Source organism: Pogona vitticeps, chromosome 2, assembly GCF_051106095.1.
Source record: "Pogona vitticeps strain Pit_001003342236 chromosome 2, PviZW2.1, whole genome shotgun sequence".
NCBI lineage: Eukaryota > Metazoa > Chordata > Lepidosauria > Squamata > Agamidae > Pogona > Pogona vitticeps.
Genome location: NC_135784.1, coordinates 174,601,513 through 174,614,444, shown reverse-complemented (window position 1 = coordinate 174,614,444; position 12,932 = coordinate 174,601,513). Strand labels below are relative to the sequence as shown.

The following is a 12,932-nucleotide window of genomic DNA, read 5'->3' as shown; positions in this document are numbered from 1 at the left end:
AAAAATAGGAAAATAATATCTCCCACCAGGAAGAGAATAAAAGGGGAGCCCAAGGGTGAGCTGAAGGCAGTCCGTAGTGAAGAGAAGGAAGAGAGTGAGTTTGAGGATTGGGTGGCTGCCCCAGAGTGGGGCGGAGAAGAGTCAGGTCCTGGTGGACGCTGGCTTTGCAGCTTCCCAAGGCAGTCCTCCCGTGAGTCCACTAAGTATTTCTAAAGAGGGTCATGACTGAGGCCCCTCAGGACCCTGTCAAAAACCTGCATCCGAAAAGGGACCTGTCTTGGGCAACGCATATGTCAGAAGGAACATTTTATGGGGGAAATTATAATTTAATGTGAAGGTTCATTTAAAAAAATTACACAGAATGAAAAATGAGATGATTATCAAACAAATAGGACATGGCACAGACTGAAAACTGCCTGATCATTTTAATTTGAAGTTTCTATTAGCTTTCAAGAGAAAAAAACTATAGTCAGAGACAGACAGCCTGATAGAAACAAAAATTGATGTAATGAGGATTGTGGATTATTAAATTTGGAGCAAAGTAGGGAATGGAGCATCACCATCACAACTCATTAGTCTTCTTGTTGCACAAGCTCTGGCAAGAGAAGTCTTTAGGAAGGGGGAACTCCCCTTCCAATCCTTACTTGCCTTGCTTCTGTGACATCACACGGATCAAGTCCCTGCGTTTGTGTTTTCTTGCCTTGAGATGGAAATGGAAAGCAGCTGACCTGACCGTCATAGAAGGATCCAATAAATATTTATTCCCAGATTCAGGTAAGAGATGGGCTTCGGACACATTTTCTAGATTGAGATTGTATTTGTTTATTTTAACAATTTGTATCCTGTCTTTTGTTCAAAAGATCCTCAGGCTACAGGCATGCCTTCTTTCGTTAAGACGTTGGCTCTGAGTGAGATGTGGCAATACCACAAATTGGACAGTACAGCAAAAACATAGTGAGTAAAACTAGTTGCTGTTTCATTCTGTCTTACATTCCCAAAATACTATTTCAGGCATCGGATGTGTGCAGTATTCTCCAAAGTGTTTCCTTAAAGGGAGAAAAGAAACAGAACAGGTGATTTGCACATTGCAAACATTTTACCTTACTTAAAAGGAATTTGAAATTTTATCCGGTTTGCAATGAAACACATTTCAAATTACTTTTTTCTCATTTTAAGTTTTCAAGCTGAAGTTCAGACTTATTCTAAACCCAAACAACTGTGACACATTAAAGACTAGATTGTTGTTGTTGTTTAGTCGTTAAGTTGTGTCTGACTCCTCCTGACCCCATGGACCAGAGCACGCCAGGCCTTCCTGTCTTCCACTGCCTCCTGGAGTTGAGTCAAATTCATGTGGGTAGCTTCGGTGACACTGTCCAACCACCCCGTCCTCTGTCATCCCCTTCTCCTCTTGCCTTCACACTTTCCCAACATCAGGGTCTTTTCCAGGGAATCTTCTCTTCTCATGAGATGGCCAAAGTACTGGAGCGTCAGCTTCAGGATCTGCCCTTCCAGTCAGCACTCAGGGTTGATTTCCTTCAAAATGGATAGATTTGTTCTCTTTGCAGTCCACGGCACTCTCAAGAGTCTCCTCTGGCACTAGAATTCAAACACATCAATTCTTCAGTGGTCAGCCTTCTTTATGGTCTTGCTCTGACTTCCATACATTGCTACTGGAAAAACCATAGCATACATTGCTATGCGGACCTTTGTTGGCAAGGTGATGTCTCTGGTTTTTAAGATGCTGTCTAGGTTTGTCATCACTTTTCTCCCAAGAAACAGACATCTTTTAATTTAGTGGCTGCTGTCACCATCCGCATTGATCATGGAGTGGTATCATCTGCATATCTGAGGTTGGTGATATTTCTTCTGGCAATCTTAATTCTGGTTTGAGATTCATCCAGTCCAATCTTTTGCATGATGTAGTCTGCATATAAATTAAATAATCAGGGGGACAATATACAGCCTTGCTGTACTTTCCCAATTTTGAACCATTCAGTTGTTCCATATCCAGTTCCAACTGTTGCTTCCTGTCCCACATATAGATTTTTCAGGAGATAGATAAGGTGGTCAGGCACTCCCATTTCTTTGAGAACTTGCCATAGTTTGTTGTGGTCGATACAGTCAAAGGCTTTTGCATAGTCAATGAAGCAGAAGTGGATGTTTTTCTGGAACTCTCTGGCTTTCTCCATAATCCAGCGCATGTTCACAATTTGGTCTCTAGTTCTTCTGCCCCTTCAAAATCCAGCTTGTACTTCTGGGAGTTCTTGGTCCACATACTGCTGAAGCGTACCTTGGAGGATTTTGAGCATAACCTTGCTAGCGTGTGAAATGAGTGCAATTGTACAGTAGGAGCATTCTTTGGCACTGCCCTTCTTTGGGATTGGGATGTAGACTGATCTTTTTCAATCCTCTGGCCACTGCTGAGTTTTCTAAACTTGCTGGTATATTGAGTGTAGCACTTTAACAGTGTCAACTTTTAAGATTTTAAATAGTTCAACTGGAATGCCATCACCTCCACTGGCCTTGTTGTTAGCCAGGCTTTCTAAGGCCCACTTGACTTCACTCTCCAGGATGTCTGGCTCAAGGTCAGCAATCACACTATCTGGGTTGTCCAGGACATCCAGATCTTTGTGGTATAATTCCTCTGTGTATTCTTGCCACCTCTTCTTGATGTCTTCTGCTTCTGTGAGGTCCCTACCATTTTTGTCCTTTATCATGTCCATTTTTGCACAAAATGTTCCCTTAATATTTCCAATTTTCTCGAACAGATCTCTGGTTTTTCCCTTTCTCTTATTTCCCTCTATATCTTTGCACTGTTCATTTAAGAAGGCCCTCTTGATTCTCCTTGCTGTTCTTTGGAAGTCTGCATTCAATTTTCTGTAACTTTCCCTGTCTCCCTTGCATTTTGTTTCCTTTCTCTTCTCTGCTGTTTGTCAGGCCTCGTTGGACAGCCACTTTGCTTTCTTGCATTTCCTTTTCTTTGGGATGGTTTTTGTTGCTGACTCCTGTACAATGTTACGAGCCTCCATCCATAGTGCTTCAGGCACTTTGTCCACCAAATCTAGTTCCTTAAATCTGTTCTTCACTTTCACTGTGTATTCATAAGGGATTTGGTTTAGATTAAAACTGACTAGCCCAGTGGTTTTTCCTCCTGTATTCAGTTTAAGCTTGAATTTTGCTGTAAGAAGCTGATGATCAGAGCCACAATCAGCTCCAGGTCTTGTTTCTGCTGAGCTTCTTCATCTTTGGCTTTTGCCCTGCTTCATTTTGAACTCCAAGGCCAAACTTTTCCATTGTTCCTTTTATCTCTTGACTCCCTACTCTAGCATTCCAGTCCCCTATAATGAGAAGAACATCTTTCTTTGGTGTCAGTTTTAGAAGGTGTTGTAAGTCTTCATAGAATTGGTCAATTTCAGCCTCTTCAGCATCGGTGGTTGGTGCAGAAACTTGGATTGCTGTGATGTTGAAAGGTCTGCTTTGGATTCATATTGAAATCATTCTATCCTTTTTGAGATTGTATCCCAGTACAGCTTTCCCCTCTGTTTTGTTGACTGTGAGGGCTACTCTATTTCTTCTATGGGATTCTTGCCCACATTAGTAGATCTGATAATTGTCTGAATTTAATTCATTCATTCCCATCCATTTTAGTTCACTGGATGTCAGTGTTTATTCTTGCCATCTGTTTGACCACATCCAGCTTCCCAAGGTTCATAGATCTTACATTCCAGGTTCCTATGCAGTATTTTTCTTTGCAGCATCGGACTTTCCTTTCACTTCCATGAGCGTCCACAGCTGAGTGTCCTTTCGGCTTTGGCCCAATGATTTCATTAGCTCTGGATCTACTTGTACTTGCCTTCTGCTCTTCCTCAGTAGCATGTTGGATGCCTTCCGACCTGAGGGGCTCATCTTCCAACATCATATCTTTTAGCCCTTTGTTTCTGTCCATGAAGTTTTTTTGGCAGTTCCTGTCAGAAGTCTCCACTATGACCTGTCCATCTTGGGTGTCCCTGCATGGCACAGCCCATAGCTTCTCTGAATTACTCAAGCCCCTTCACCACAACAAGGCAGCAATCCGTGAAGGGGAAAGACTAGATTAATTTATTCTATCATGGGTTTTCATGCACTACAGCCCATTGTATCATATGCTTGGAGTGTTTATCAGTGTTTCAGGTATATTTACATAGTACAGCAAGACTGTCTTATCCACAGAGTCTGTATCCACTGATTCACTTATCTACGATCTAAAAATATTAAAACGAAAATCCCCCCAAATATATATTTAGCAATGAAGTTACCAGAATTGGCCACTAGAGCGAGCCAGAGACCATGCTATTGAAGGAGTCAAATCAACACATACAGTATATACCATGTTCCCCTGAAAATATGACTGGCTCTTATATTAATTTTTGCTCCAAAAATGCATTAGGGATTATTTTCAGGGGATGTTTTATTTTTTCATGTACACCAATCTACATTTATTCAAATACAGTCCTGTCATCTTCTGGTTGCTGCACCATGGTGGAAGGCGGGGTTTCACTTAACTAGGGCTTGTTTTTGGGGTAGGGCTTATGTTATGAGCATCCTAGAAAATCATACTAGGGCTTATTTTCAGGGAAACAGGGTATATAAAAGAATGACTTAGCCTAACTGGAGCTGTCTTGCCTCTGTAATTTACTTTGCTACATGAATGTGTAACCCTGTTATTATCAGGGTTTCTGCTTAGTAGACAAAGAGACAAAGGAGGGAGCCTGACTGCATTCCTTTACTTGCAAGTACAGTAAATAGTCTAATTGGGAATTCGTCCTTGGCTACTGATAAAGAGACCTGGGTGCCTAGCGCAGAAGCGGGAGAAATGAATTGTTGCCAATAAGCCTAGGCACCTGCAACCCCTCCTTTCCCGTTCCTTCTCCAGACCCCCCTTGGCCTCCTCCTTTTCCTCTAAGCTTTTTAAAATGTACTGTACTCTGTAATAAGCGCAGAGTGCTCTCCCTTGCATGTTCTGGTGGACGGAGCTGCGTCCATTATCTTTACTTCTTTTCAGCTGAAAGTAAACAAATCTATATATCGGATCTCCTTGTCCCTGGTTAATTGAACATATATCAGAGGCAGGTTAATGTCCAGAAATTAATTCTGACACCCTCAGCTATGTATAGCATTTGCTATTAAAATAGCATACACTACAACCTGTGTTTTTCAGCATCCAGGGGGAGGGTTTTTTGGAACCAATCCCCCATGGATATGGGGGCCCTCCTGTGCAGTATGGGCCAAACATGTCTAGCACGGTTTTAGAAGAGGTGCACCCTTGAGTGTTAAACAGATACCCATCACAGCCTGTGCTTTTCCTCTGCCTACCTACAAATCTGTACCCTGGATTTAGCTTGCTTTGTCTTGTGTAACCACAGGCTTCATATCTTCCAGGCAAATATCTTCAAAACAAACAAACAACCTGTTGTGGGGCAGAGGGGTGGGCATCTTTGGCAATCCTTGGGGGCCACACCAGGCACCAGAGCGTTAAAAGAAAGATGAAAAGAAATGAAAAGATCAAAAGTGGAACTGCATGGGTGTCTACTTCTGGTTTCGCTTTCGAGATTTGTGGAGGTTTCATGTGACGACTGTTCCTGATGGAGGCCCCCAGGAATAGACCAGCACGTCTCTCCTGCTCTCATTCTCTCTTAATTTCTCACACACTTTCTCTCCCATCCTACAGGAGTCACAGTCCCCTCCCCCTGCCCTTGCTTTAGTGTCAGAAAGGGAACCTGTAGTGTACCATCAAAAGCAGTTTGATTCCCCTACAATGGTCATGGCTCCATTCTAAGGAATGCTGGGGTCTGTAGTCAGGCAAGAGACATAGATCAGGGGAATGCACAAGAGCTCTCTGGCAAAACTGTCTTAAGTCTTTCCCCAAACTACAAACCCCAGCATTCCCTAGGCAGAGTCTTTCAAAGTGGAATCAAACTGCTGTAACACTGTAGTATTCCCACAGTGTCCTGGGAGGCTGCAGTGTTTTTCCCATCATTTTTTAATTCTGTCATTTAAGATATCAGATTTCTCATTGTTTGTTGATTTGCATAGAGATCAGCCTGTTTTCTTTAGACGGCATGCAAAAAAGGAGTCATACCCAGCGGTAGCATCTGTCTTGAATCTATGTACTGCCCATCAGCTTCATTGAGGGATCATGAGATTTATGCTATGTGACAAGAGGAAGCGTGAGTCTCCTCTCTATGCTATTTTGGAGTTTTACTAACGGTCCTCATGCTTGCCCTTTAGTAATTCCTTTGTAAACCAAAATTCCCAAGTACTTCAGCTTTTCCTTCCAGGGACACTTTTTATTGGAGTTATTGCAACCTCACTTTCTGCTTCTAGTAGGTCTGGCTGGGAAGGATCTTTCTGGGCTGGGGTGACTGTCAATCTTTTCAACAGTAACCATTTTTTCCTTTCCTGCCTCTAAGTTCGAAGAGAGCCCCGCCTCTCTGTTTTGAACTTTCTCTTTGGTCTGTCGAAAGCAGAGAGTCTGTTGAGGCCTGTTGCTGCAAGCGGTCCTGTTTGTTCTCACTTTGCTGTTATCTGTTCACTGCAAGTTATGGAGCCTTTTTATTCTTTCTCCTACTAATGTCTTGTTATGAATTGTTGAGACGAAGTACCAATGAATGAGAAAAAGAGGTGGACTAATCTGGAGAACTTGAAGCTAATTCTGTTCTGTGAGTCTCTGCACTTCTGGGCTTTTACTTCAAACTTTGGAAGAGCTGCCCATATTACCAAACCTATTTGAGGGAGAGGATTCAGCATCTTGGACGACTCCTATAAAGTAAAGGGTAAAATCCAGAGCAACTTCACTGCCCCTGAAACCTCAGAGTTGCCAGCCTTCAGTAGTGAGGAGAGGGAGAGTCATATGTGCCATCTAACACTCACTGAATGAAAGGCAGGAGATAATCAACAGTTTATAATGAGTGTCCAGATGAATGGGCAATACCCAGAGGTTGGTTGATCCATGTCAATTTTTCCACCAATAAAGTTGTCACTAAGCATTTTTTAATTATACCTGTTGTCCTTTTCATTTTTAGAGATAGAATATCAGATACTACTCACCAAGACATCATTCCTCCTTTGCTAGCAGCAACTTTCTTAGCACATTCAACATCATCTGAGATATTGTCGTCTAGGAAATCTGTGAGGGAAACACATTCATGAAGAATCCTGGATCAATCATTCTAAACACATGAAATACATCAGAAGCAGCCAGCATGGGTGTTTGTTACCTCATCACAGCCACAAGGAAATAAAGGCCTGAATCCTGTTGCATAGCTACCTGAAAGTTGTAACATTTGGAGGCAAATTCCCTCAAGTTAAGAAATCACCATAGCCATGATCTGTCGCACGCTGAGCTGCATACCTCAGCATGCAACAAATTACATCTATGGAGATTCCTTAACTTGAGGCAGTTGGCTTCCACTGGGTTAATACCAGTGAAACAAAGCAGAAGGTTTTGGGCTAAAGAGATGGGATAGCTCCTATAAAGTTCAGAGTAAAATCCGGAGCAGCTTCACTGCCCCTGCAGCACTGGAAATGCCAGCCACCACTGGTGAGGAGGGGGAGAGCATGGGGCACATGCTGGCGAGTGGAAGGGGGTACAAAAGAAAATGTTTTTTTATTTTATTTTTTACCAGAATAAAAGCTAGAGATCACAGGTATATCGCACAGTCTTCCCATACTGTATATCTAAGTGAATCCTTATCTTTTTTACACTTTATATCTTCTTCATCTCATATTTCTTCCTACTCTTAAACCTTGTCTGTCTACAGTTTACAGTCCTAATACATCTTAAACCCCATCTCCTGCCTTCACAATGCTAATCCCCTCCTGTCCGATTGTCTAAATGTCCTGCCTGGTTGCCTTTGGAGTTGTTTGCCTAATGCAGGGATCAGGGAACTTTTTTTACCTCCCCCCCCCCCAATTTATATATGCCGACATTACCCCCTTGATTTGAAAGGAAGGAAATCATACATTATTTGAATTCAAAATCTTATTGAATCTACTCAAAGTTACTTTGAAATCTTCAACTTTTTTGAAAACTTCAGAATTTGGAGAAATGATGTTGCTTCATCTTGGATATGAGAGCATCAATATTGGGGCTTTGCTCATCCTCATTACCCCCAGGATTTTCATTTTTACCCCATTTGGGGTAATTTACCCCTGTTCCTTGACCACTGGCCTAATGCCTGGATCTTCAGGAGCAAAGCATTGTGGGAGTGGCCTGGGCAGTCAGGGCCAATTCAAACCTGTCTGGCATTGCTGCTGTAGCTCTTGCCATCATTGTCCTCTTTGCCCTTCCCTCCACTGAAAGGTTCCTCCACAGGATAACAAGGGCATTGGCAGGTGAGTGGGTGACAGTGATTCTGCCACCGCTCCAGATGTGCTACTGCCAGACGGGACCACCTGGCTGCAGGGAATAATAGCTGGGGCAGCCCTGGAAGGGGCTGCTGCTGAAAAGATTCCAAAAGCTTTCACTTGCACAAAATTCAGCTGCCGGAATTCCGATGGATCTATCTAGTTGTGCCCATGTCACGCCAGTTTATAAGAAATTAATTTCCCCGGGTGACTAGCTGCCTGAGTGGGTTTTTTAATGGATGGTTGTGCCTTACTGCTCTGAACGTGTTTGGGGTGTTACTGTACTTCTGTTCACATCTTTTAGGGTGGTATTTGTTTCATCCTCTTTAGTATTTGTAGACGTCACTGTTTTTAGCTTTAAATATTGTCTTTTAATGAGATAAGCCGCCTCGAGTCCTTTTTAAGGAGAAAGGCGGGGTAAAAAATATTTTAAATAAATAATAAAATAGAAGTACTTCTGCATGTCATTTGCTACTAAGCTTCCCCGAACACCTCAAAACCCTATAATGAAAACGTTGCCACTATAGCAAACGTCATGTTGGATATAGGCCAATAAATATATAATCATCTTGCCTGTAAATAGTGTAGAAACGCATTGTAAAAAAAAAAGACAACCAGGCTGAGGGTGCAATCAGACAGGGATTGGGTCCACTGTAGGAACAGGGCAGTTTGCTTCTTTCCCCAGCACTCACACAATTTTATCACTGGAGTGAACTAATTCATCCCCACAGTATTCCTGCTTGTGCCTTTCTAAACCTCTGTCAGAGGCTTCTAATTTTTGTTGTGGGTTGGATTGCTCTGTTTCCAGTCTGTGTGTGATCACTGGAAGTGGACCAAAACTGAACTTTCTGGATGCCAAGGCACCTTCTGGTTGTAATTTCCATATGGGGCACAGGCCTAATATGCCAACCACTACAGGATATCAGTACATTGAACATTATCTCTCAGGGGAAGGGCTGGTGAAGTGCATTCCCCCCTCCAGACTGTGCTAGAAAATCACTGCAAATAATTTTTTTTTTAAAAAAAGATTCTTGTTCTTTTCTGAAGGACTGACTGAGCTGTCCCTTAAAGACAAGGCAGATAAGTGTTTTATTAATTTTTTGTAAGTGGTGCAGCACATCAGTGATCGTCCAAAAATAATAATAAAATAAATCGCTTCCCCTCCCCTTCTCCTGAGAAGCAGAGGAAGTGGTATCTCCTATCATGGCTCGATTGCAAAACCACTCCACAATGTTGGAAATTCCAGCTGGAAGGAGCCAGACCAAATAGGGTTGCTTGGGCTCCGATAGGCCATTTGGATTTGAAGACGACACCAAATGGCACACCACACCTCTAACCAACCCCAGGAAACTCTATTTAGGCCCCACCAGCTTGCTCCAAAATAACCAGTGTAGACAACCCTATGTTACATCAGGACTGCAGGACAAATGGCTTGGTTTTAAGGTTACCTTAAGCTCTACTACTGTATCTTGTTTGCAATGCAAACCTCTTTTCTTTCTTTTTTTTTCCAGTCTGATACGTCAGAAGTATAAAGACATTACTCACTGTCACAGTCAATTTTACATAAGTTCTCTGAGGGATGCCTCCCATTAGAGCACCACTTAAGACCACTCAAGTGGAATAATCCATAGTATGGATGGCCATCTGAAAACTTGTAGTACTCTGTGTCATAGCCAGAACCAAACAGGATCAAACATATCCCTGTTGGGAAAGGACAGTTGATGGTTAGAGCATACAATATGTTATGTTTCCTGCAGCTCAGTTGAACGACTCGGCTTAGGACCTGGTAATTTAAAGGATCGCCTTCTTCCATACGAGCCTACCCATCCACTAAAATCAGGCCAGGAGCCCTTCTGAAGGTGCAATCCCTGAAAGAGGTGAGGGGGGTGGCATGTCGAAATAGGGCCTTCTCGGCTGTTGCCCCCCAACTTTGAAACACCCTCCCTATAGAGATCTGCTTGGCTCCGACACTTTTGGCTTTTCGGCGCCTGGCAAAGACCTGCTCAGAGACCATTGGTAATGGCGTGGCTAAAAAAAATTCTTGTAAATAAATAAATAAATTAGGAGCCTGTCTAATATATATATATGCCACCCACTTTACCCAAAGGTCTCTGGGCGGCTTACAACAATCCCATGTTTGCAAAATGTTGACACAAATTCTTCCCACAGCTGATATTCATTATGTTGATATTCAGCCTTTTGCACTGTAATTAAATGTGGGCTGAAATAGAGTGTAACCAATTCATGGCCTCATTTCAAAATGGGTGAATATCCGATTGTACAGTCACAGTGGGTGCTTATCCTTCCCTTCTCTACCTCCTCTGGCAGCCACCCACTGAGATGAGGAAGCGGGGCACAGGTTCCTGCAGTGTTGCCTTTGAGTGGGCAGCTGCCAGAGGAGGTGGAGAAGCATGACCTCCTGCTGCGACTGGATGGCCACGCAAAGAGCAGGAGAAAAGCAGCATGCACTGGCTGGTGGGTGAGAAAGCCGGCTGGAGGTAGGTGGGAGAAAGGAATGTGTGGCACCTATGATACCACATTGATAAACCATGATGACCTGCCACAAAGCGATTTGTGCCCATCTCTATTTCCAGCCTATGGCTCCACAGCTAGATAAACTACTGAGCTATCCAGCAATTTATGTTAGTGTACTAATCTTTATGGTAGTTAACTCCTCCCTGTAAGCTTGAGTGCACATGAGCCTGGTATCTTCTCTAGTTTTCAGTGAAAAATGTCTTCCACTACTGCCATTTTACTTTCATACATTTCTGGGAAGGGAGGGAGGACACCACTTCTACTACCATATTGCTAAAGGTGCCAACCATGCCAGTGGTGTTAGAAAAAGAGGAAGTGAGAATGGAGATGTGAAGGAAATAAAAAGAAAGATGGAGAAAAGGAAGTAAGAATGGCTCTTCTCCTTTGCTGCAAGCACAGATCTTCCAGCCCATCTGCCCCTCTCCACCATTCAGAGCATGGCAAGCAGGAAGAAGAAAAGATGAAGGGAGCTGCAGTGCTGGTGGCCGAAGCCTCTGTCTGGTGAAGGGCTGGCCAGCTAATCGGGCGAGAGGTGGCTAGTCTGGAGGCAAGACTTCCTGTTGTGGACTGGAATGGGAGAATTTTCGCTCCTGTCTGTCCGTGTCAAATAAAATCATTGCTCTCTGCAGGCTGTTGTGGAGCTTCTCACCTTCCCCTTTGGAGATGGAGGCAGAAGTTGGGAGAGAAGGGAAGGGGTTGGGGAAGAGAAAGAAAAGGGAGGGGGAGGGTTTTTTGGTAGTTGATTTTTTGTCATAACTTGGGGATTGTGGTTTCCAGCATCAGACCAGATCCGATTGAGGGAAGTCGACTTGCAGGCCCATAACCTGGAACAATGAGAGCCCGTTAAGGGACCTTGGTGCAGGGCCAGTCACTGCCCACCTGACTTGGGGGCTTGCTAGGCCGGTGCTGGGCCCAAATGATGGGCCCCCACCAAGCAGCCAAGTGACCAGAGGGTGCCCCAGATACTGTAATTCCTATGATATTCCAAACCCCTGAGCTGGAGCTGAGGTCATGGTCAGGTGATCCAGCGACAATGAATAAAATGGCGGCCAACAGTTTGCAGTGACACATGTGTTTATTGAGAGCCATTCTGAGCACTGGGTTGACCGAAGTGTTTTCTGGCCACACAACTTTTAACCTAAATCTCTTCTCCAACTTCCATATGCCATCCTTCTTACTCTATTTTGAGTCGAGATTTACCTGAAATATTGCTCCAAATATCAATGATCTGCTGATAATGAAATGAAACAAAGAGGCCAGATCTAGTTTCAACTAAAAACAGAAAAAGTTACTTTTTTTTGCCTTGCTGGGCAGAGCATCCTGAGAGTTTGAGATTCTTTTTTTTTAAGTAATATTTTCCATATCTGTTTTTTAAAAGTAACATTTTCCACATCTGCAGAAAAGGAAATTATAGCCTATAAACATTCATAAAAATATTTTAAAAATCAGTGGTTTCTAAACCATGTCACCTCTCTCAATGTCCATTTTAAGCTTCCCAGGGCTGATTTCCAAAATGTGGAACATATGAAAATGTTTAGGAATACTACTAAATTCATCCCAGGGGGAAAAAAGCTGAAGAAACAAGATCTAAAAAATTCTAAAAACAGACAGAAAGATGTGACTGTCTAACAGGAAGAACTCACAGTGTCCTACGCCAATCCCTGTGTAACCATCCAGTCCATGTTTTGTCAGTTCCTCATATAGTTCACATTTTGAATACTTCCGTGTCTCATCTGCCTCCATGAGAAAGTAGAAGAAGACAACGACCAGAGCCTTCATAGCCAGATGTATCTGGAAAAGCCAAAACCAGATGTTAGAGATCAGTTCTAGTTAGAGCTGCAAGCCCATTAATGTTGCAGAGAGGTAATGGAGGCGTTTGGTTCCTGTATTTGAACCCAGACTTCAAAGGAATCCTGTGTTTTAGAATTGAAGACCAATCCCCAAACAAAGCAAGCTAATCTGTATAATTCTGGAAGTGGGAGATGCTCCTGCTTGAGACATTCACGTTAAGG

At 43.1% G+C, this 12,932-nt stretch overlaps 1 protein-coding gene across 1 annotated transcript; it reads right to left on the bottom strand.

The window, feature by feature from the left end:
* Positions 1–797: 797 nt before the first annotated feature.
* LOC110081121 (lysozyme C, milk isozyme) lies at positions 798–12,707 on the bottom strand. Its single transcript, XM_020797570.3, has 4 exons — positions 12,564–12,707; positions 9,931–10,086; positions 7,087–7,165; positions 798–1,046 (listed from the first exon to the last, which is right to left on the bottom strand). Exons 1-4 carry the CDS (start codon positions 12,697–12,699, stop codon positions 977–979), a joined length of 441 nt encoding a protein of 146 aa, XP_020653229.2. The 5' UTR covers positions 12,700–12,707; the 3' UTR covers positions 798–976.
* Positions 12,708–12,932: the final 225 nt, after the last annotated feature.